We start from the raw sequence: 23,346 nt of genomic DNA, 5'->3' as shown, positions 1-23,346 counted from the left end.
CCCTTCTCCTCCACACCTTATCTCACCTTGGCTTCGCGGACTCCGTCCTCTCCCGGTTCTCCTCTTATCTTTCTGGCCGTTCGTTCTCGGTCTCCTTCGCTGGCTCCTCCTCCCCCTCCCATCCTCTAACTGTAGGGGTTCCTCAAGGGTCGGTTCTTGGCCCTCTCCTGTTCTCCATCTACACTCACTCCCTTGGTGAACTCATTTGCTCCCACAGCCTCAACTATCATCTCTATGCAGATGACATACAGATCTACATCTCCTCCCCTCTTCTCTCCCCCTCCCTTCAGGCTCGAATCTCCTCCTGCCCCCAGGACGTCTCTACCTGGATGTCTGCCCGCCACCTAAAACTCACCATGTCCAAAACTGAACTCCTCATCTTCCCTCCCAAGCCCTGTCCTCTTCCTGACTTCCCTATCACTGTGGATGGTACGACCATCCTTCCCGTCTCTCAGGCCTGCAACCTCGGTGTCATCCCTGACTCGGCTCTCTCACTCCACACATCCGATCCGTCACCAAGGCCTGCCGGTCTCACCTTTACAATATCGCCAAGATCCGCCCTTTCCTCTCCACCCAAACGGCTATCTTACTGATACAGGCTCTCGTAATATCCCGGCTAGACTACTGTATCAGCCTTCTCTCTGATCTCCCTTCCTCCTGTCTCTCCCCACTCCAGTCTATTCTTCATTCCGCTGCTCGGCTCATCTTCCTGCAGAAACGTTCTGGGCATGTGACTCCCCTTCTTAAAAACCTCCAGTGGTTGCCTATCAACCTCCGCACAAAACAAAAACTTCACTCTAGGATTCAAGGCTCTCCATCACCTTGCCCCCTCCTACCTCCCCTCCCTTCTCTCTTTCTACCACCCACCCCGTAGGCTCCGCTCCTCTGCCGCCCACCTCCTCACCGTCCCCCATTCTCGCCTATCCCACCTTCGACCCCTGGGCCACGTCCTCCCGCAGTCCTGGAATGCCCTCCCTCACCTCCGCCAAACTAACTCTCTTCCCCTCTTCAAAGCCCTACTGAGAGCTCACCTCCTCCAAGAGGCCTTCCCAGACTGAGCTTCCCCTTTTCCCTCTGCTCCCTCTCTGCCCCCCATTCACCTCCCCTCAGCTAAGCCTCCTTTCCCCCTTTTCCCTCTGCTCCTCCCCCTCTCCCTTCCCCTTCCTTCAGCACTGTTCTCATTTGCATATATTTTTATTACTGTATTTATTTTGTTAATGAGATGTACATCCCCTTGATTCTATTGCTATTGTTTTTGTCTGTCTGTCTGTCTCCCCCGATTAGACTGTAAGCCCGTCAATGGGCAGGGATTGTCTATCTGTTGCCAAATTGTACATTCCAAGCACTTAGTACTGTGCTCTGCACATAGTAAGCACTCAAATACTATTGAATGAATGAAATAGAGGAAATAAGAATAAGCAACTGAATGTTTAAGAGAATATATGTGGATGAGTGTTGGGTCTATACAACTTTTGGAATCATGAATTGGAGGAAGCCATCGGTGGAGGTCGGGGGCAGTGGAATTTTAGGAGCTGGGGAAGGCTGAAGTCAGGCGTATTTGTGTGTGGGGAGCTCCTCCTCTAGACTGGAAGCTCCTTGGGGGACCCGAAAGTACAGTACAACAGAGTTAGTAGAGGCAATCCCAGCTCTCAAGGAGTGTACAGTCTACAGTCCTTAACAAAACAGACCACCTGAGTTGTGTACACCTAATTTTTTTCCTTTTCTTCCCCCGCAGGACTTATAACAATTTGTACACACCAGAGATAGTGGCTAAACTAGGAGAACCTTTCTCAAGAGCACTGGACATCCTTGAAATGGAGAAAAATGCCCTCTTAGGTAATGGATCTTTCTAGATTGTGACTGTTTGCCAGGGATGACCTGCTCAACTGCAAGGACTCAGAGGGTCCGGTCTCTGTATATTGCCATGGGCTGTGCTATTATTACCTTGTATCTAGCTCTGGGCAGGGAGAAATACAATAATAATAATGGTATTAAGTGCTTACTATATGGCCAAGCATTGTATTCAGCACTGAGGTAATATTCATGGCAGACAGTTAATAGCAGGCTTTAGAAGCTGTCGTCAAAGTAACCGAGTGGTCCTCTCTTTCCAGGTTTGCCTCAGCCTCTTCTAGAGCTCTATGATTCCCCTGTGTACAAAACAGTCTTAGAAAGGATGCAGACCTTCTTCTGTACTCTTTACGATAACTGGTAAGAGAGGGGTCCTCTCCTTCTGGGTTCCTTTCCTTAACCCATCCCTCGCGGTGTCAGCGCCGAGCGCTTGATCCCTATGCCGACGTACCGCGGAAGAAAGCTGAGGATGCGGTTGGTAATCCTGGCGCACTTCCACGTCAAAGCTCCTTTCGGAGCAAGCGGTCTTCCCGGTAAGCTAGGGAATGCCCCCTAGTGCTCTCCAATCTTCCTAAATCCCACCGAAGACTGACTCTGCCTATTTTCAAAATGGTCTAAAACCTCAGTGCCAGTGGACCCAGACTCATCGTGAAGCGGGTTTCGTAGTCCTCCCAGCACAGTACGGGCATCGAACCCCCAGTCTACTCTTCTGGCTGCTAAACTAGCCTGTGCCCAATACTGACATGTGGGCGTTGTCCCGTTATCACTTGTTTTGCGGGGCCATAGTCCCCTTAGGAAATCTGTTATGCCACGCTCTTGGGCCTCTCATATTCGATGGGCCAGGCTCCAAGCTCTCTGGAGACTGTCAGGCTAGGATTTGGCCCACACTAGTCCGTACTCCTTCTTCATGGTCTTGGAATAACTTTCTCTTGCAGTTTCCACATCCTGGGAAACGCAGGCCCATCCATGCAGCAGGACTTCTACACAGTTAAAGATCTCGCCACCCAGCTCCTCGGTTCCGTCTTCACCAACCTGAACAACATTCCTGACTACCGTCTCCGAACCCTGCTCCATATCCTTCCGGCAGGCCTCCGGCTGGTGGAGTAAATCCAGCCTGGGCTGGGGCAGGTCCCGGGCGGGCACGGGGTAGGGCAGGGATTCTAAGCAGGAAGCAACACCTGGGAGAAAATGGACACTGTCAGAGGGGAGGAAAAAAATCAGAAGCGGAGAGGTGAAGAGTAGTAAAGGAGCTGGTGGCAGAGAGTTGAGTGGATTTATTCATCGTGGTGCACAAGAGCTATGGTTTATTTTCTAGGAATGCTTTCATTGGAACCTAGCCCAACTCTGAAAATTGAGCAGTGGGGTGGATGTAAAATTCCTCACAAGGGTTGTTTGAGGTGACCTAAGTTGGGGAGATCAGAATGAGAGTTTTGGTAGTTAGAGCCAAGGCAGTGCTTTGAAGAAACCGTCCTTCCTCCACTCAAGCTACTCTTTGCTCTCCTGTTAGCTATTGGGCTCGGTGCCTCCCCGCTAATAGAAATCCAGGGAAAGGAAAGGACACACATCTTGAATGGGGAGAGGGACATGGGCCCCGGGCAGAATCTTCCACAGAAAATAAAGCCCTGCTGATATTACTTTTTTTTTTAATATAAAGGAAACTGATTTATAACAGGACAATGCAAAAGTCCCAGATCTTCATGTATTTAGGACCCGTTTTCGTCTAACTCTAAGAAAACGGGCTCCAGTGGGACCCTTTAGCTAATTCCGTGACTGGGGCAAAAATGCTCACGTGTGTCTCATTTGAGACAAGCGACTTCAAGTTTGAGTCGTGCAGACTCTTGACTCTGCTCTGTCCCCCAGAGCTGTGAGGTTAGAGAGACGGGAAGAGGGGCAGGCGGAAGGATGGCCTTGCCCATTTTTGGCTGTGGAAGCAGCCCGGAAGCAACAGATCTGTCTGCCTTCCCTCCTGTCAGTGGCCCCCTTGAGCCCTCCGTAAGGATCCCCCGGTCTGCCGTCAGGGATATCTCCAGCCTGCCAAGAGGAAGGTGCAGGCTTTTTGCTATCTGTGCCACGTATGGGTTCTTGCAGTTCCTTAACCAGCCGAGCACGGGTTTTCGTCAAGCCTCTGGTGCTGTTCTGTCCCCCGGAGCACTACGAAACACTCATGTCCCCCATTCTGGGGCCTCTCTTCACTTACTTACACATGGTAAGGAGCCAGCTGGAAAGGAAGCTTCGTATGCTTCTTCAGGAACAGCCCGACGTTCCCCGGGACCACGGACTAAGTCAAATTGCCACAGGAGCCGGACGCCCCTCTGTCTAAGCATTGGGTTACTTGAGGTGCCCTGGTTTCAGTGAATTTCCTGATGGTCCGTGAAAGAAAGTGAGATTTGGGGATCTGAACAAAGGACTGGGAGATCAGAATTCCAATTCCATTGTTTGATTTTATTTGTGTTTTTTCCCCCCTTTGGTTTCTGTGTCTGTGAAAGTTAAAAAAGATCGGGAGAGGGAAAAGGAGGGGAAACCCTATGGCCCAGAGAAAAAAAGCTTCAGGTCACCCCAGGCCGAGGTAAATCCCAAGGTGGCGATGGGAGGCTGAGGCTCTAACGAGTGAACAGTTATTCCCTCTTCCAGAACATAATTTAAGTCCAAGAGAGGGCAGAATGAGAAGAGTTACTCAGATGGGCGAATTTGTCCAGGGTTTCTGGGGGCCTTGGATAAGATTAAAGGGAGAGAAAGTTTTGGAACCTTTCTCCTTCCCTCCGTGTTTTCCAGAGGCTGTACCAGAAATGGCAGATCATCAATCAGAGGAGTATGCTGTGGTAAGAAGCCAGCCTTCCTGACTCTCTGACTCTCTGAAGGGGGACTTGCGAACGGGGGTGCCAGCCGATGGATGGGTCAGCCCCTCCGGCCCTCTCGGCTCGTTTTCCCTTTCCCAGTACCATCTCCTCGCAAGTGGGGTGATCGAGCACCCCATCTCTGTGGGCCTGACTGCAGGCCTCTTGACTTCTGCAGGGACAACCTTCTAACTCACTGTCAAGTACCACTTTATCCTTTGGGGTTTGACTCTTCTCCCTTGCGGAACACATAGCCTCAGACCTGGGAAACTGGAATAAAATCTGTTCCACCCACCCCCAAAGTATCATGAGAAGCAGCGTGGCCTTGTGGATAGAGCCCGGGCATGGGTCAGGACCTGGGTTCTAATCCCAGCTCTGCTACTTGTCGGCTGGGTGGTCCTGGGCAGATCGCTTCACTTCCCTCTATAAAATGGGGATTAAGACTCTCAGCCCCTTGTGGAACACGGACTGTGTTCAAGCTGCCAGCCTGATTAGCTTGTATCTACCCCAGTGCTTAAAATAGTGCCCAGCATATAGCGTAAGCGTTTAACAAGTACCACTGGCGGGGAAGAAGGACAAAAAATGCAGGACAGAATTAGAGGTTATAGAACAAGGGGTTCTATATTGGAGGTACGATTCCTCTACCGCTGAGGAGGCCTAACAACCTGCTGTTTTCCAGTGGTGAGGAAGAGACAGCGGATGAAAATCCAGAATCTCAGGAAATGCTGGAGGAGCAGCTGGTGAGGCTGCTGACCCGGGAAGTCATCGATCTGATCAGTGAGTGGGACCTGGTGGGGAGGGGAAAGTGTCCGAGGGGATCCCGCCTGGATGGCGATACCCCCCGACCCCCTCCAGTTAGAACAAAGGAAACTGGATTAAATTACAGTAAGCGTGATTAAGATTAAGAATCGGGAAGAATTTCTTGAGCAAAAGCACCCTGAAGCATTGGAATTGTTCCCAAGAAAGGTGGTGAAGTTGGCATCTTTTTGAAAATGTTTGCAGCAGACAGGGCCACTGCCTTCCCGCATGGCTACGGTTCAGGCCTGGTTGGCGAAGACACCTTTCCAGGGTCCCTTCCAGCCTAAAGATCCCGTGATTCTCCAAGTGCCCAACAGATGGGGGGGCTCGATGGGGTGTAGGTTACAAGGTGATAACCTTGTAGGTGATTTTTAAAAATTCACCAGCCCCAAAATGTTGCTTGCTCTTCCCTCCGTTTCCCCCTCAAAGCTAAGTAAGTGCCCAAGGCCCAAAACACCATGCCCCCCCTAGACCCCCAATGGGAAGGAACAGAATGATGCCCCGTCCCAATCTTTTTAGAAGGGCAGATAAAACCCAGAACTACAAGGAGATCCATTTAAATGAATGTATACTTATTGAGGCAGGTCTCAGTGGAAAAAAAGCTAGAGACCTGGGTTTTAGCCTCAACACCACTTGCGAATTTTTTTTTTAACCATTTAATCTTTCTGTCTTCTCATCTGTGAAATAGGGAGAGTAATCTCAGCTCCTTCCTACTTCACAAAGATATAAGGACAAACATGAGGTGATTGGACACTAAGCAGGTCCCTTAAAAAAAAAAAAAAGCCATTTGCCTCGTGTTACGTGGAATTTGTATAGCCAGCCGTCGTATTTCCCGAGGTGCCATACACCGTGTCTCGGGTGTCTACAGCCTAGGCTGTGCCTCGCACTATCACATCCCAGTGCCAGCCTGTAGTGGTGTGGGGGTGAGAGGTGCGGGCCTCAGCTGTCGAGTTTGAGGGTGGTGGTCTCACCCGCACGATGTTGGGGCTGTGGTTATTCAACCCCTGCTTCCCACAGTGACCCAGCTTTCTCTCTACAGCTGCTTGCTGTGTGTCCAAGAAAGGAGTGGAACACAACAGTACCACCACTGATGGAGATGGTGAGTGTTACAGCCACCATCCCTTGTCCCCTTCTCCTGGCCCTTCATTCGTTCACTGAATCACATTTATCTAGCGCCCACTGTGCAGAGCACTGTATCGAGCGCCGGGGAGAGTACGGTACGACAACAAACGGACGCATTCTCCGCCCCCAGTGAGCTCACAGTCTAGAAGGACTCCTGGTCCTGGTCTCCTGGCCTTTCCAGCTTTTCCTCTGTCATCTTGGGCAAGGCCTGGATCTGGCCCTTTGGCCCCAGGGAAGAACCTCATGTCAAACAGATTGCCATGAACCAGGGTCTCACCCTTGAGAGACGAAGGTCAGTCGCGATTTGAAGAGGCTCCTTAGGCCCTTCCACTCCCCACTCCCTCCGAAGCAGCATTTTGTCTTGCAGAGCCTCCTCCACCCAAATGATCCCCGAGACAGCCCCTCTGAGAAACCTTGGCTCCTCGGGGCGAGTCGCCAGGGGCAGAGCAAGGGCCGTGGGCTGGCACCCGGAGACACACCAGGCCGGGGCGTCCCCGGCACGGGGGTTGGGCTAACGATTCTTTCCTCTGCTCGTAGACGACGAAATGATGGCCACAGAAGTAACCCCTCCCTCCTCGGCAGAGCTCACCGACCTCGGCAAATGTCTGATGAAGCATGAGGTGAGTGAGCGAGTTAAGGGGCGGCCTGGGGCTCCCCCACCCAGGACTCCACCTCCACACGGGCACTGAGGAAATCTTTTTCTGTCGCCTCGGAAAAAGGTAGAAAGTGGGTGGGCTCCTCTTCCCCCGGGGGTGAATTTAGAACTCTTGAAACTTGTCGGTTGGTCCACGGCAGCAGCACACCTGCCCGGGCGAGCTTTTTGACTTACCCGGGTCAATCCCGCCAACAAGTGCCGTCCCGACATCTCACCTCAGGTGCCACCTGGTCTTGGACACTCAAGCTGTCGGATAGTGAGTTCATGATTTCAACATTTTCCCACCGACCAGATCCTTTACGCCTTCTCACCCATCCAGCCGGCGACTCCCCAAGCCCGGGGAATTCCTTTGGAACCAGAACGGGGCTTCATCTCTCATTCGTCTGCCACTCCGTTTTTGTTTTCCTTTTCTTCCCCCCTCAGGACGTGTGTACAGCCATGCTGGTCACTGCCTTCAACTCCCTATCCTGGAAGGACACCCTGACCTGCCAGAGGACCACCTCCCAGCTCTGCTGGCCTCTGCTCAAACAGGTAGGCTCTCACCCCCTCGGGTCCCGGAGGGAAGGGAGGAGGGGGACCCAGGGAGTTGCCCCCCGGCTCTGACTGCCGTCGTCCCCTCCCCAGGTGCTCTCTGGCACGCTGCTTCCCGATGCGGTCACGTGGTTCTTCACGAGCGTGCTGAAGGGGCTGCAGATACACGGACAGCACGACGGCTGCCTGGCCGTCCTCGTCCACCTGGCCTTCCAGATCTACGAGGCCCTGGTGAGGACAGCGCCGGGGGTGGGGGTGGGGTGTCCCGAGCCACCCCCCTTTCGTCCTCTGTGGCTCCTTCCCGATCCCCCCGGGCTCAGCCCGTCCCACAGGAGGCGGCGGTAGAGCCGCACTCACCAGTGGCGTCCTGCCTGCCTCACGCCCGTGGCCACACACCTCCTCGGCTCCTTACGGAAAGCACCTACCCTCAAGGCTTGACTTCGTCTCGCCGAATTGGGCGCCGAGCTCTGCTCCGGTGTCCTGGCCTCCCAAGCGGCTGGAAGGGGAAGCCGGGGTCCCAAGCAAGTTGTCCTGGGCCTGGAGAAGCCCCCCTTCCTGAACGGCCGTCTTCCCGTCTCCCAGCGTCCCCGGTACATGGAAGTGAGGGCGGTGATGGAGCAGATCCCAGAAATACAGAAGGAGGCCCTGGAGCAGTTCGACAGCAAGCTGCTGAACCCCACGCTGCAGAAGGTAGCCGACAAACGCAGGAAGGACCACTTCAAACGCCTCATCGCCGGCTGCATCGGGGTAGGGCACGACCCCCTCGGGCCCTCCGTGGGGGCGGGGAGGGCCCGAAGAGCGACGGAAGGTCGATCCTCCGGGGAGGTGGGGATCGGAGGCCGCGGCCCCTCCCGCTCGTAATCGTCCTGGCAGAAGAGAGGATCTGAGGGAGGACGAGAGAGGGGAGGCGGGGTGCCGAGGCTTACTCTCGGGGCGGCTGGTGTCATCGGTTACCGTCTTTCTTCCAGAAACCTTTGGGCGAGAAATTCCGCAAAGAGGTTCACATCAAGAACCTTCCGTCCCTCTTCAAGACGACCAAGCCCATGCTGGAGACGGAAGTGTTGGAGAGCGAGGACGGGATCCTGACCGCCCTCTTGGAACCCTGAACCAAACGTGCGGACTCCTCCCTCCAAAGCCTCCATTGTCATCTCTTCTCTCTGTCCCCTTGTAGCTCTAACCCCTCGGGCCCTCTCCACCACCCTCACTCCCCTGCCCCAGGGGCCCATCCGTAGAAGGAAGTGCCCCGCAGCAGGGTCTTGAGAGGACGCTAGCTTCTTCCTCTGCTTGGCGGCCAAAGGGAGCAGCAGAAGGCAGCTCCTCTCCCCCCCTCCCCCCCCCCCCCCGTCAGGTGCCGGGGCAGGAGAGGGCCTTCCCGCGGGGCGGGGAGAACTGCCCCTGGGTTGAGAGATGTAGGGCGTCCACCGTAGCTGTGATCCTTAGAAGCCAGTCAAGGGCAGCAAGCGTCGGTTGCCATTAAGCCGGCGGCCCGGGCCTCATCCCAGCTGCCCAAAAAGCAGGACGGGAGCAGGGAGCTTCTTCAGGAGTACTGGAAACATCTCCTTTTCTTCCCCCACCCGATCACCTCACCTCCCCAACCAGCCAAGGACGACGTAACTCAGTCCAGCTACCGTTTCCCGGCCCCCCTCTGAAAAAAACCTCCCCTCCAGCCTCAGGTCCTGTGCATCCCTGAGAGGAAATGCATTCTGAGGAGGGAGTCGGGTCCAAGGGCGGGACAGGGACCCCAACTCACCTTAATCCAGCCAATCTCTTCTCTAACCCATCTGCTCCAGGTGGAAGAGTGGGTATTCGAGGGGCTGAGCTGAATTGATGGAAATGGGCTCAGGTTCTCCCCAGGGACCGGGCCCCTCCTTCACAAAAGCAGCACCGGGGCGCGTCTAGCCCCAGCCGCCTTTAACTGCTGCCTAAGGAACTTGTACTTTATACTCCCAATCCATGGGTCGGGCTGCTGGAGAGGATGGTTGTATTTATTGTGTTGTGATATTTTTTTAATATCCTGTGACTTCACACTAGAAATTTTTTATTGTTTTTAGAGCCTCTTTTGTAGGAATGTAAACCCCAAGGCCATGGTACACCTCTGCATGTCAGTAAAAACTCAGTTTTCAGACAGAGGGCCCAGCGCTTCCCTTTACTGCTGCTGCCTCGACCCCACCCCCCCATCCACTCACTCCCGGCCTTGGGAAGCAGAACGGGACATTTCGGCAACGGCCGAAGAGGTGGGGACGGGGCCCGTTTTCCTCAGCCCAAGAACCTTCTCTGCCTGGAAAGCAACCGCCAGTGTCCACGTGGCACCTTCTGAAGGGGAGAGAGACAAGTTGGGATGTGAGGGTCCAGAAAGAGATTCGTTTATTTTTCCCCCAATGTGGGGGGTGCCGGCCAGGGGCCTGCTGCTGTTCCAACGGTCCAGTCCGGAGCTGCCCTCCTAGTCCATCTGAATCGTATCCAACTCATCCAAGAAGCGTCGGCACTTTCCCATCAGGATTTTAATGGCTTCGCTCACCAGCACGTCAGGGGGCAGGACTCCCGTCGACTCCACGGAGACTGAGGCCAAAGCAGACGGAAGTCGGCATTAGGACGCTCTCGTCTCCCGCGCGTCTCCGTGGTAGAGATGAGGAAAGGGGCTCGGGGTCACGCGAGACAGGGGCAGGACTGAGACCGGAACCTGGGTTCTCTGCCTCTTCAACTCCTGCTCCTTCCCCTACACGCCCCTCCGTGAAACCTAAAGCCATGGCCCGGCCCCGGGTTCTCAGAAGGGGCTATCCGGCCTGTCCTTTTGTGTTAGATGACTTTCTGAAGAACCTCATGTTATGAGAAAAATAAAATTATAGTAACCAAGCGCTTTTCCAAGCAAGGAGTTGGATGGGTCAGAGCTCTCCCCCTTTCAGTCTGGTAAATTCACCTGAAAAGCAACTTGTCACTAATTCTCTGCCCATGTTACACACAGTGCTGCAGGGCAGCAAAGCATCACCCCATGGCTTGCCTCCCTGTCCGCCCACCCAACTTTCTTCCTACACTGAATCCACTTGGGTCACTTTGGGGCTTTGGACAAGTCACCACTTCTCGGAGCCTCGGTGACCCCATCTGTAAAATGGGGTTTAAGAGTGTGAGCCATACGTGAGACGACCTGATGACCCTGTATCTACCCCAGTGCTTAGAACAGCGCTCTGCACATAGTAAGTGCTTAACCAATACCAACATTATTACTAAAAGACCTTAGTGTGAGATGAGGGTTGCTGTCTCACAAAGAAAGCCCTCAAGGTAAGGAAAACGCTGTCGCGGTCAGCTGTTGTCCCCAACAGCCCGTATGGGCCCCTTCTCCTCGGCGGGGTCACGCTTGGCCTCTGAAACCTGGTATCTGGTTCCCGAAGGATCTAAGCCTACAGCTGACGGGTCAGACTGGGGCGGGGGCACTCACAGATGTAGTGGTCTCTCACTCGAGCCAGCCGCACCAGTTTCTTCAGTTCGTCGTGCCTGAAGACCTCCCGGCTAAAGGTTTCCAGCCTGGGGTTGGCCACCACCGCCACCTTCTTCCCTGACGGGAGGCAAAATTGACAAGGTCAGGCCCCGTGGTTCACACCGGGCCAGTTCCGCCTCCTCGGGGCTCCTGACCCGGGGCCAATTGACGGCCACGGGCTCCCCTCGCCCATTCCCCCCCGCTCGGCTTTTGAGAGGGGATGGCGAGGCGGGGCAACGGTTTGGCGGGCAGCCCGTCGCTGCGGCAGATCTCCAGTGGCCCACTGATGGGACCCCAGCCTCAGCACCCTGCCCCCCGGACCCTCACGGGACAGTCCCGCAGGACCCCGACGGGCCCACATTTGCTTGTGGTCCCGCCCTGTGCTGCTGTCAGGTGACCCTATACTCTCCCAAGCACTTAGTAGGGCAGCGCCGTGCACCTAGGAAGCGCTCACTAAATAGCACTCAACGAATGCCCCGGGACCTCTGGCTCCCAGCTCTGGGGGACGAGGGAGCGGCCCAACACCACCTACCTTTGATCTCCTGGATTTGGATGACCCCAGGCGAAAAGCAGTCCTTCAGCTTTTCAGCCATCTCCCCCTCCACCGGCTGCAGCAAGGTGATGTCGGGAAGTAGCCGGTAGCTGACGGTGTCCACGGGGGAGAATTTAGCATGATCTTTGCCTGGGAGGGGAGAAGGGCGGCGCTGACACGCAGAGCACCGGGTCAGGCCTCGTCCAGCCCCAGGCCCAAGCCCAGAGTCTCTGCCTCCCGGCTCCTCGGCCCCAGTCACCCTGTGGGCCTCTTCATTCTTCCCCCGGTGGTTTCTCTTGCGTGCACGGATGGTTTCAAACTCTGGTCCAAGTTCTCAACCGGCACGCCTGGAGCTCAGGTGGCTCCCGAAGCACACGCCCACGTCCTTCTACAAATGCCAGGGAGGTGTCCCACCACCCTTCTCCCACCCCGACTCCATCTGCTCTCGTTCCCGCTCCTCCTCCCTTGCCACCTTCTGCCGGGAGCCGGGGCCCTCACCAACGCCCTTGACGTAGTGCATGAGCAGATCCAGCTCCTGGCCGGGGCGCAGCTGGGTGATGAGGATGTCGTCGTGCACGGGGCGGATGGCGCCTTCGGGGAAGAGGTCTGCCTGGTTTCCCAGGGGCACCCAGGTCATGTGCTTTGTGTACACTGCAGAGGAGGTGGAAAGAATCGAGTCGAGCCCCAAAAGACTGACCCCTGCCCCACCCCCGGCGCCCCAATCCCCCAGCACCTCCAAGGACTCCCCAACTCCCTCCTCATGGAGCAGAGATGCCTCGGTTTGGCTTCGAGGATCACCACCTTTGCAAAAGGGCTCTCTTATCCCGATACTCCCCAGCTCACCTCCTAACTGCCCTTCGCTCAGGTCTGGAACCTACATCCCCGTCCGCCGAAAGCCCACCAGCCTATGCCTTCGCCCAGCCTCAAAGCCCATCTAAAATGCCGGTCCCTAAGGAGAGCCCTCCCCGACACCTGACCCCCACTCACCTTTGTGATTAAGGTAGAGTTGGTTGGGATCAGAGGAGTCCTTGGCCGCACTGGGATTCCAAGTACACTTGACCTTCAACTGAAACTGTAGCGTGTCTATCTCTGTGCCCTCCTCATCCCCTGTGCACAGAGCAGAGTGATCCGGGGTCATCATCCCAATGCCTTGGTTATGGGCACGGGGTACTAGGGCCCTGCGATCCCCATTAGAGACCGCCAGCCTGCTGGAGGGTCTAGACAAGTACAACCCCCTCTTCCGCCCATCCCACAACCTACGGAGAGGGGTAAGAGAGTCTTAAAGAAAGGAGGGAGCCACAGGGTGCTCAGAGCAAGTGTCTCCGGCTGAGATCGGACGGAGCGGAGGGATAAAATGGACAGGAACGGGAGCGGAGAGGCAGTTCCGTTGCGGAGGCAAGAAACAGCATCGCAGACTTGGCAGGGGACTCGGGCTTCGGGGAGACAAGCTGGACCACGAGGGGAGAGTTGGGAAGGTCCCAATCTTGTACCAGCTACAGGGAGTCACTGGATGGGCCAGTCACTGAGGGGTCCAAGGACAATTTTAAGTGCAGCAGCACACAAGACCCTCGGGCGGGTAAGACCATCCACAACGGGATGGCTCCATCAGATTACATGAGTCTCAATCTCTTTTCCTCTCTTTTCAACCTTTGACTTTCATCACCATTAGAGCGTACACTCCTTCTGGGCAGGAAATACATAATAACTGTGGCGTCTGTTAAGCGCTTAGTACAGTATTTGGAACATGGTAATGCTGAAGTAGACGCAAGATAATCAGCCTCACAACCCAAGGATGAGGTACTGAGACCCCCATTTTGCAGATGAGAGAGCTGAGGCAGAGAGGAGTTAAGTGACTCGTCTAAGGTCATACAGCCGGTGAGTGACAGAGCCCAGGGAGTCCGAGGGTTCCCAGGCCGGTGCTCTTTCCACCGGGCCACAGACAGAGCTCATGCTTCGGCTGTACTTTCCCCAGCAGTTAGTACAATGTCCTGCACCCAGCTCTGTAAATCCCACCGGGCCCCTGAGCTTCCTTCCTGCCCCCTCGGCAACCACTCACCTTGATTGCGGTACTCGAAGAGGCGGGGGTCAGCAGTGATTGGGATGAGCCCCAAGCGATGGGCCAGGACCTCATCCTGCATGATCGATGTGTTGTTGTACACAAAGACCTTCTCTACAGCCATGGTGGGCACCTGGGTGGAGAGACACTGACGCTGAAAGGCCCCAGGCCCTGCCCCGACCCCACTCCAATCAATCTATATTTATTGAGCGCTTACTGCGTGCAGAGCACGGTACTAAGCGCTTGGGAGAGTACACTATGACAATATAATAGACACGCTCCACCCAGGTGGGGCCTGTATACAGCGGGGAGAGAAGAAAGCACAAGCACAAGAAGTGTAGAAGGGAGGGGGCTTGGAGGAAGGGAGCCCATTGCCATGGAAGAAAAGCAGATAGCAACTGACGTATTTGTTAAGTTCTTACTATGTGATAAGCACTGAATTAAGTGCTGGGACAGATACAAGATACGCAGGTACCACCCGGGGCTGGCAGTTTTAATACAAGGAGAACGGGTACTGAGTCACTGAGTTCCCATGGTGCTGATGAGGGAACTGAAGCCCAGAGAAGTGAAGTGACTCGTCCAAGGTCACACAACAGACAAGCGGCGGAGCCGGGATGAGAACCAAGGTCCTCCGGCCCCCAGGGCCGAACTCTTTCCGCCGGATGCTTCGGACGTGAGAGCTCACACTCGGGGTATGTCGGGAGGGGTGGGGGGATTTAGCACCCGACCCACAGGCGACGACGAGAAAGGCGATCCAAACCTCGGCCAGCAGGATACGCCGGAAAGCGTTGGCAATGGCCGCGTCGATTCCCACCATGTCGAACTCCAAGGAGTCCTCCTCCATCTGCACCACGTCCACACGGAAACCCTGCCGAGCGTGACCAAGCAATGCTATTTATTGAGCGCTTACTAAGTGCAGGGAGACGTGAGAACGAGACAACAGAATCAGCAGGCGCGTCCCCTACCCATATTGAGTTTACAGTCTGGAGGACTGTAAGAACCACACAATCTGCGGATGCCTTCGTTTCCCCTGCCCTTGTTTCCTGAAGCCTTCAACCCCTTTCCCCCTTTTTATTATGGTACCTGTTAAGCACTTACTATGTATCAGGCACTGTTCTAAGTGCTGAGCTAGAAGCAGCGTGGTTTAGTGGAAAGAGCACGGACCTGGGAATCAGAGGTCTCGGGTTCTAATCCTGGCTCTGCCACTTATCAGCTGTGTGACTCTGGGCAAGTCACTTCACTTCTCTAGGCCTCAGTTCCCTCCTCTGTAAAATGGGGCTTAAGACTGTGAGCCTCACGTGGGAGAATCTGACGACCTTGTATCTTCCCTAGCGCTTAGAACAGTGCTTGTTACACAGTAAGAGCTTAATAAATACCATTATTATTATTATTATTCTCTGAGCCTCAGTTCCCTCCTCTATAAAATCGGGATTAAGACGGTGAGCCCCACCGGGGACAACCTGATAATGTTCTACCTTCTCCAGTGCTTAAAACAGTGGTTGGCATGTAGTGAGGGCTGCACAAACACACCCGTTATTATCATTATGATTATCCAAGCGAACCAGGTTGGACACAGTCCCTGACACAGTCCCTGTCCCAGAGAGCTCAGTCTTTATGCCCATTTTAAAGAGGAGGTTACTGAGGCCCAGAGAAGAGAACTACTAATAATAATACTAATGATGGCATTTGTTAAGTGCTTACTATGTGCCAAGTACTGTTCTAAACGCTGGGGGAGATACAAGATCATCAAGTTGTCCCACATGGGGCTCACAGTCTTAATGACACCATTTTACAGATGAGGGCACTGAGGCCCACAGAAGTAATAATAATGGTATTTTTTAAGTGCTGACTATGTGCCAAGCACTGTTCTAAGCGCTGGGGGAGATACAAGGTCATCCAGGTGTTCCACGTAGGGCTCACGGTTTTAATAACCCCATTTTACAGATGAGGTTGTTGAGGCCCAAATAAGTAATAATAATAATAATGATGGTCTTCATTAAGCAGTATGTGCCAAGAACTGTTCTAAGCACTGGGGGAGATACAAGGTCATCAAGTTGTTCCACGTGGGGCCCACGGTTTTAATAACCCCATTTTACAGATGAGGTGGCTGAGGCCCAGATAAATAATAATAATGATGATGGTATTTGTTAAGTGCTATGCGCCAAGCACTGTTCTAGGCGCTGGGGGAGATACAAGGCAATAATAATAATACTGTTGGTATTTGTTAAGTACTTACTAGGTGCCACAACACTGTTCTACGTGCTGGGGTAATAATAATAATAATGTTGGTACTTGTTAAGCGCTTATTATGTGCAGAGCACTGTTCTAAGCGCTGGGGGAGACACAGGGTCATCGGGTTGTCCCACGTGAGGCTCAGTCTTCACCCCCATTTTACAGATGAGGGAACTGAGGCACAGAGAAGCGAAGTGACTTGCCCACAGTCACACAGCGGCGAAGCGGCAGAGCCGGGATTCGAACCCATGACCTCTGACTCCCCAGCCGGGGCTCTTTCCACCGAGCCCCGCTGCCTCTCTAATGAGGTGGTCCCCACGTGGGGCTGTCGGTCTTAACCACCCCGTTTGCCCGAGGGGGTCACTGAGGCGAAGTGGCTCATGCAATAGTCCGAATTGGGCGCTGACGACGGGCGGGGGACGAAGCCGGCGGGATTGGAACCCACGACCTGCGCCTCCCAGGTCCGGGGCTCTCGCCACGCTGACTAGGCCAGGGTCGGAGGTCACGTGGGGGGGGGGGGGCGGGTGTGATGCGGAAGCTGGCCACTAGGCGCCGCTGCCACGCGCCCGGCCGGTCCTCACCTGCTCGAAGCGGCTCTGGTCCCAGGCGTCGTCGAAGCCGGCGTAGTTCCCCGGGAAGTCGGTGGTGTGAACCTACGGCGGAAGAGAGGCGGCAGCGACGACCGTGACGCCCCCCATCTGTCCCCTCCGGGGCTCCCTGAAACTCACATTCCGGACGCCGAACTCCCCGAGCACCACGCGGCTCCTCATCTCCCTCACCGCCTCCGCCGCCGCCATCTTGGTTGGCGCAGGCGCGGTGGGTTGGCACCGCCCCCCCCCCCCGCGCTCGCGAGATCTCGCCGCTCCCTCCGGCCCAGGGCTCCAGAGGGACCAACATCCGGGTCCTTTTTCACCTTCTCCACCGCCCCCTTGGAGAGGGGGCATGGCCGGTCCTGCCGCCCCCAGCGGAGCCGCCCCCGACTGGGCGGCCTTCGAAGAAAATGTCCAGGTAACAGCCCCGTCCGGGGAGGCCGAGCGGTATCCTCCAAAGGTCTTCTTATCCATGCCCCGGCCTCCGGGCAGCGAGGGCTCTCCGGAAACAGAGCGAGAAGGGAGGACCGAGGCCATCCCTCTTGGCCCACCTGGCATCCTTTGCTGCCAGGGAGCTCTTCCCTTCCTGCCACCTCGCCCAAACGCTTAGTGCAGGGTGCTGCACACAGTCAGCGCTCAGTGCAGGGTGCTGCACACAGTAAGCACTCAGTGCAGGGTGCTGCACACAGTAAGCGCTCAGTGCAGGGAGGCAGCCCGGCCTAGTGGATAGGGCCTGGGATGAGAAGGTCCCGCCTTCATTCATTCAATAGTATTTACTGAGCGCTTACGACGTGCAGAGCCCTGTACTAAGCGCTTGGAATGGACAAGTCGGCAACAGAGACAGTCCCTGCCCTTTGACGGGCGCACAGTCTAATCGATGTCTGCCGCTTGCCCGCCGCTTGGCCTTGGGCAAGTCGTTTCACCTCCCTGTGCCTCAGTGACCTGCAGGAAAGGATGATGATGGTATTTGTTAAACGCTTACTATGTGCAAAGCACTGTTCTAAGCGCGGTGGGGGGGTACAATAATAATGTTGGTATTTGTTCAGCACTTACTATGTGCAAAGCAATGTTCTAAGCGCGGTGGGGGGGATGCAATAATAATGTTGGTATTTGTTAAGCGCTTACTATGTGCAGAGCACTGTTCTAAGCGCGGTGGGGGATACAATAATAATGTTAGTATTTGTTAAGCGCTTAGTATTTACAGAGTACTGTTCTAAGCGCGGTGGGGGGATACCATAATGTTGGTATTTGGTAAGCGCTTACTATGTGCAGAGCACTGTTCTAAGCGTGGTGGGGGGGGATACAATAATAATGTTGGTATCTGTTAAGCGCTTACTATGTGCTAAGCGCTGGGGGAGATACAGGGTCATCAGGTTGTCCCACGTGAGGCTCACAGTATTAGTCCCCATTTGACAGATGAGGGAACTGAGGCACAGAGAAGTGAAGTGACTTGCCCACAGCCACACAGTTGACAAGCAGCGGAGCCAGGATTAGAACCCATGACCTCTGACTCCCAAGCCCGGGCTCTTTCCACTGAGCTACGTATTGAGTGTGAGCTCCAAGTGGGGCAGGGACACAGTCCAACCTGATTTGCTCGTATCCACCTCAACACAATACAGTGCCAGGCACAAAGTAAGCGCTTAACAAATGGCCTAATTATTGTTATCATTATCATAAATACGATTGAATTGAATGAATTTTACTCCCAGCCCATTTTCTCACAACCTGTTTTCAGCAGAAGGACAACAGCGGGTGCCTGATCCCCAGTTTCACCCTTCCAAATCTCCCTTGGACTTCCCCCAAAACCCTCTCAAGGGCTCTACAGCTTTCCTTGTAGCTAGGCAGATCTACAATAGTAGTAATAATATTATCAAGTGCCATCGAGTCATTTCCGGTTCATAATGACTCTATGGATATATTTTCTTCAGGTAATAATAATAAATTAATAGTAAGGTATTTGTTAGCGTTCAGGTACATACCAGATAATCAAGCCACGTGGGGCTCACAGTTTAAGGGGGAGGGAGAACAAGTATTTCAACCTCATTCTATGGATGAGGAAAGGTTTAGATAAGTTAACAACTCCCTACCTGTTCATAGAGGCACAAGGCAAGGTGTCCCCCCGGCCCCCAAGCTCCCGCCAGGCTGAGAGTGGCGGGCGGGTCAGGTGATGAGGTGTGTCGGCCCAACCCAGGGCGGGGGCTCGGCCGTCATCGACATGGAGAACATGGACGACACATCGGGCTCCAGCTTTGAGGACATGGGGGAGCTGCACCAGCGCCTCCGGGAGGAGGAGGTGGACGCCGAGGCCGCCGCCGCTGACGAAGAAGATGGCGAGTTCCTGGGGATGAAGGGCTTCAAGGGACAGTTGAGCCGCCAGGTGGCCGACCAGGTGAGTGGAGCAACGCCCCCCCATCCACGGCCACCACTCCCCGGGAATCAGGAAGGCCCGTCCAGGCTCCCGGAAGCCCAGGGAGGGAAAAAGGAGGCCGAGGGAGGCGGTCTTCCTCACCGTCGGCCCCTCCTGCCCCTTCCCAGATGTGGCAGGCCGGAAAGAGGCAGGCCACCAAGGCCTTCAGCCTGTACGCCAACATCGACATCCTCCGGCCCTACTTTGACGTGGAGCCCGCCCAGGTGCGCAGCAGGTGAGGAGTCGGGTCCTTCCCTCCTCCCACCCCTAAGCTCTCTAAGCCCTGCCTCCTTCCCCCAGAAACACGGCGAGATCCCGCGGTCACCCACCAGTTTGGTCAGGTGAACTGTGGGCACGCGGGGCTCTGCTCCCGCCCCTGCTTCTCGTCCCCTCGGGTACCCTGAGGTCATCTGGAATGTCTCTGGTCCCCTCCCGTCCCCTGGATTTGGAATGGTTTTTTTTTCTGAACACTGGGCAGCTGGCCCCGGGGACTGGGCACTGAATGGGCCTTTAATAAATACTGCTGCTTCTGTTACTACCAAGGAAGGTGGTGATGATGATGTTGATTAAGTGCTTTCAGTAAATCCTCTACACCCCCAAACTCAGCCATCCCCCTGCGCAATTTCCCCCCATTGGTCCTGCCGTGGGAACCTCCCCAAGAACTCCCCAGCCCGTTGATCTCTTCCGGGCAACAACCAGTGGTTGCGGGGCGGGGATCATAGGATTCCTCGGCAACCCCCCGAGTTGGTCTTCCCCCGGGCCCCATCCAGGAGCAGCTTCCCCCTGCCCAGGGAGGGAGGGAAGGCCCACAAAGGGAAGCCCTGTTCTGATTCCCCTTTCTCCCCTCCTGCTGTCCTCTCCCCTGCCAGGCTTCTGGAATCCTTGATCCCCGTCAAAATGGTCAATTTCCCCCAGGTAAGAGCGGGCAGCGGGATCCAGCTGCTGAGGAGGATGTTGGTCAGAGATCAGCCCCAGGCACACTCCCGCCAATCCCACCCCCTGGGAGAGGAAGGGCTGTGCACAGTGTGGTGCTCATGACCGTGGGAGAGGGATGAAGCCCCCTGCCACCGTCCCCCCTGCTCCCTCCTCCCTCTCGGTCAGCCTGCAGGGGCAGGAGACGGGGTTAAGCCCAGCTGAGGGGTGTCGGCGGGTTCAGCAGGGCGCTGAGGCACTGTGCCGCTGGGAGAGCAGGGGCCCCCTCCCCTTGCACCTCGTCCCTGCCCTCCTACATTCCGTCTGCAGAAGATCGCAGGTGAGCTGTACGGACCCCTCATGCTGGTCTTCACTCTGGTGGCCATCCTCCTGCACGGCATGAAGACGTCTGACACCATCATTGTAAGGAGCGGGACGGGAATGTGGCGGGGGAGTGGGGTGGGTGGGTGCCAGGACCGGGGGCGGGGCCGAGGACCGGGGGACGGGCCGGCCGCAAGAGGACATTTGCGTCCGTTTTGCTGTCGGGCCCAAGCGAGGGTGAGTGTGGTGGGGAGGCCGAAGGTTGACCGAGCCCTGCCCTCTGTCCCCCAGCGAGAGGGCACCTTGATGGGCACCGCCATCGGCACCTGCTTCGGCTACTGGCTGGGCGTCTCCTCCTTCATCTACTTCCTGGCCTACCTGTGCAACGCCCAGATCACCATGCTGCAGATGCTGGCCCTGCTGGTGGGGCTGGGTGTCGGGCCCCGGGGTTGGGGAGACCTCCGGACCCTTCCCCAACTCGGGCGGAGTGCCAAGCCCGGCCGTGGCTGCCCCGGATCGGGAGAGCTAGCGGAGCTCGGCGGGCGGGGTGGGGCGGGAAGGGGGGATTTTCAGAGCGCGTGCCCCTGGAACCCGGCACCAGCCTCGGGCCCGTAGGCTTTAGAGGACACCGCCTCCCTTCTCCCCTCTCCCACCTTGTTCCAGGGCTACGGGCTGTTCGGACACTGCGTGGTCTTATTTGTCACCTACAACGTCCACCTCCACGCCCTCTTCTACCTGTTCTGGCTGCTGCTGGGCGGGCTGTCCACCTTACGCATGGTGAGCTGGGTGGGGGCAGGGAGACCGGGTGGAAGCTGCGGGGGTGCGAGCTACGGGTGGGGGGTGGTCAGAGGGGAGGGCAAGCCCAGGGTTGGGGGGGAGCAGAGGGGAGGGGGATTTCGAGGGTGGGGGCAGAGGGAAGAGAAAGCCGCGGTTGTGGTGGGGCAAACCAGGTTGGGCCGCTGGCGGGGGCTGTCTCCCTACTGGGGCGTAGTTCGGGCACGGGCATGCACCAACGCCTGGTGGCTGTGTCCGTGTGCCCCCGTGTCCGTGTCCCCGCCCCCCACGGCCCGGCGTGAGCTCAGGTGGCGGTGTTGCTATCGCGGACGGTGGGCCCTACCCAGCGGCTGCTCCTGTGCGGGACCCTGGCCTCTCTCCACATGCTCTTCCTGCTCTACTTGCACTTTGCCTACCACAAGGTGGTGGAAGGTAAGCAGCCGGGGGGGGGCAGGGGGAGGCGGCCCGGGGGGCTTGGTTTGGGGGGTGGGGCTCTGTCTGTTGGCCCCAGGCCCAGGTCCTGGGCTGGGCCGGCGGGAAAGCAGGTCAGAGGGGAATCTGCAGCAGCATTGTCCACCCGGCCGCCAGCTGGCCCAGCTGCCTCCTCCTTCTCCTCCCCCTGCACTCCCCACTTCTACCCCGACTCGTTCCCTGGGGAGCAAAGGAACGGAAGCCACTTTGGCTAAGGCCCCAGCAGCCGCAGGCTTTGGGCTTTAAAAGCCGCAGCTCTCCGCATTGCCAGGGCCCACGCGGGCCTCCTTGCCCACGAGACAGCTCCGTGCCCATCTCTGGCCACTCCTGACTGCCCGTCCCCTCCCCCCGCAGGACTCCTGGACACCCTGGAGGGCCCCAACGTGCCCCCCTTCCAGCGAGTGGCCCGGGACGTCCCGGCCGGGCCCGCCGTGGCCGTGCTCAACGACACCGTGAAGGCCCTGCTGCTGACCCTGCGACCCCGCTGACCCTCAGGCATTCTGGGCCGCCCTCCCGGACGCTGCCCCGTCCGCCCGAGGGAATGATTAAAGGACCATGCTGGGCACCTGGGCGTGGTCGCTAGAGGCCGGGCTTTCTGCATGCCACCCTCCTTCCACCCCACTCCCGGGACTCCTGCCCCTGCCTCCCTCCTCCCACCCCCGGCCCTGTCCCGCCCCTGGATCCTGCAGCCCCAGTCTCAACCTGGGACCCGCTTCCCCTCCCTCTGCCACAGAAGGCAGGGACCCCCGGGGTCAGGCCCCAAACCACACGTGCCCACGGGAGGCACATCCAGGGCAAGGCCACGGTTCCCACCCAGCGAGCACTGATGCTCCCTGGTCCCCCTAACCCAGCTCCGCACTCCTTTAGAGTGGCAGGGTGGAGCAGGGAAAGAGGGAGAGCGTGCACGCTGTGCAGGGCTTCATCCCCCAGACAGCTGTCTTGGGTTAAGCTCCCCGGTCTCTTCTGCCCCAGCTGGAGCCCCTTCCCTCTCTACCCCTTCCGCCCCCAACCCCATCTTTCCACATCCCATGGACCCAAGAATTAGAGCCGGAAGTCCAGCCCCATTCTAGGTCTTGCACCTATGAGGGGAAGGCGAACCTGCGAGGGCCTTCTCTGAACCCAGTTGAGTTTGATGCAAGGACTCACAAACTCCCCTCTCCTCTGCCCTACACACCCCACCGTGCCCAACACACAAACACACCCACACACCCCTGGGGGCTACCGGTGCTTTGTAATCTGAGCAGTAGTGTTTGAGAGCTGGGAAGCAGGCGCAGACTGGCTGACCTCTGTGCTTTTCCTGCTGCCTTGGGTTCCCCACCCTTACCTGGCCAGAGAAGCAGCGGGGCCAGTGGAAAGAACACAGCTCTAGGACTCAGGACACCCGACCTCTAGTCCCAGCTCCACCATTTGCCTGCTCTGGGACACGGGGCGAGCCACATCGTTTCTCTGTGCCTCAATTTCCTCGTCTGTAACATGGGGACTCGGTACCTGTTCTCCCTCTCCCTTAGACTGTGAGCCCCATGGGGGACAGGGACTGTGTCCGATCTGACTAGATTGTAACCGTCCCAGGGCTTGGCCCACAGTGCTTAACAAAGTTCACAATTATTATTATTATTAATATTATTATTATTATGGCCAAGAGCTGGAAGTCACCGCCTGAGTTCATAGGGGTGGTTTTGGTGTTCATTCTGCCCCTACCACTTTCTCCCACTTTCACTTCCACAGTCGCCTCGGGCCCAGCTCCCTGTCTGCCCCTGAGCCTCCCCAGTTGGAGTTAAATGTCTGCCCACC

The 23,346-nt window shown here is 56.5% G+C and overlaps 3 protein-coding genes across 3 annotated transcripts in view; 2 read left to right on the top strand and 1 right to left on the bottom strand.

Moving 5' to 3' along the window:
* Window positions 1-10,641, top strand: part of XPO5 (exportin 5) — a 37,719-nt gene extending 27,078 nt beyond the window's left edge. Inside the window, exons 21-32 of the mRNA XM_029047459.1 lie at window positions 1,736-1,836; window positions 2,112-2,208; window positions 2,784-2,920; window positions 3,957-4,054; window positions 4,621-4,667; window positions 5,362-5,459; window positions 6,520-6,579; window positions 7,140-7,222; window positions 7,681-7,788; window positions 7,882-8,019; window positions 8,371-8,535; window positions 8,757-10,641. Of these exons, the coding sequence (XP_028903292.1) occupies window positions 1,736-1,836; window positions 2,112-2,208; window positions 2,784-2,920; window positions 3,957-4,054; window positions 4,621-4,667; window positions 5,362-5,459; window positions 6,520-6,579; window positions 7,140-7,222; window positions 7,681-7,788; window positions 7,882-8,019; window positions 8,371-8,535; window positions 8,757-8,894 (1,270 nt within the window). The 3' untranslated portion in view covers window positions 8,895-10,641. The remainder of the gene's footprint in view (window positions 1-1,735; window positions 1,837-2,111; window positions 2,209-2,783; window positions 2,921-3,956; window positions 4,055-4,620; window positions 4,668-5,361; window positions 5,460-6,519; window positions 6,580-7,139; window positions 7,223-7,680; window positions 7,789-7,881; window positions 8,020-8,370; window positions 8,536-8,756) is intronic.
* Window positions 10,128-16,910, bottom strand: POLR1C (RNA polymerase I and III subunit C). The gene is made up of 9 exons (XM_029047481.1): window positions 16,809-16,910; window positions 16,662-16,733; window positions 14,609-14,716; window positions 13,849-13,981; window positions 12,780-12,899; window positions 12,291-12,443; window positions 11,793-11,942; window positions 11,222-11,338; window positions 10,128-10,347 (listed from the first exon to the last, which is right to left on the bottom strand). Exons 1-9 carry the CDS (start codon window positions 16,875-16,877, stop codon window positions 10,229-10,231), a joined length of 1,041 nt encoding a protein of 346 aa, XP_028903314.1. The 5' UTR covers window positions 16,878-16,910; the 3' UTR covers window positions 10,128-10,228.
* Window positions 16,911-16,920: 10 nt separating this feature from the next.
* On the top strand, window positions 16,921-23,196 carry YIPF3 (Yip1 domain family member 3). The gene is made up of 9 exons (XM_029047487.2): window positions 16,921-17,088; window positions 18,862-19,059; window positions 19,206-19,312; window positions 19,947-19,992; window positions 20,320-20,412; window positions 20,602-20,733; window positions 20,974-21,087; window positions 21,393-21,516; window positions 21,910-23,196. Exons 1-9 carry the CDS (start codon window positions 17,023-17,025, stop codon window positions 22,041-22,043), a joined length of 1,014 nt encoding a protein of 337 aa, XP_028903320.1. The 5' UTR covers window positions 16,921-17,022; the 3' UTR covers window positions 22,044-23,196.
* The last annotated feature ends 150 nt before the right edge of the window (window positions 23,197-23,346 follow it).

The sequence above is a fragment of the Ornithorhynchus anatinus genome, chromosome 19 (assembly GCF_004115215.2).
Source record: "Ornithorhynchus anatinus isolate Pmale09 chromosome 19, mOrnAna1.pri.v4, whole genome shotgun sequence".
In the NCBI taxonomy this organism is placed as follows: Eukaryota; Metazoa; Chordata; class Mammalia; order Monotremata; family Ornithorhynchidae; genus Ornithorhynchus; species Ornithorhynchus anatinus.
Note: the sequence above shows the minus strand (reverse complement) of the source record. Positions and strands in the feature narration are given on the sequence as shown.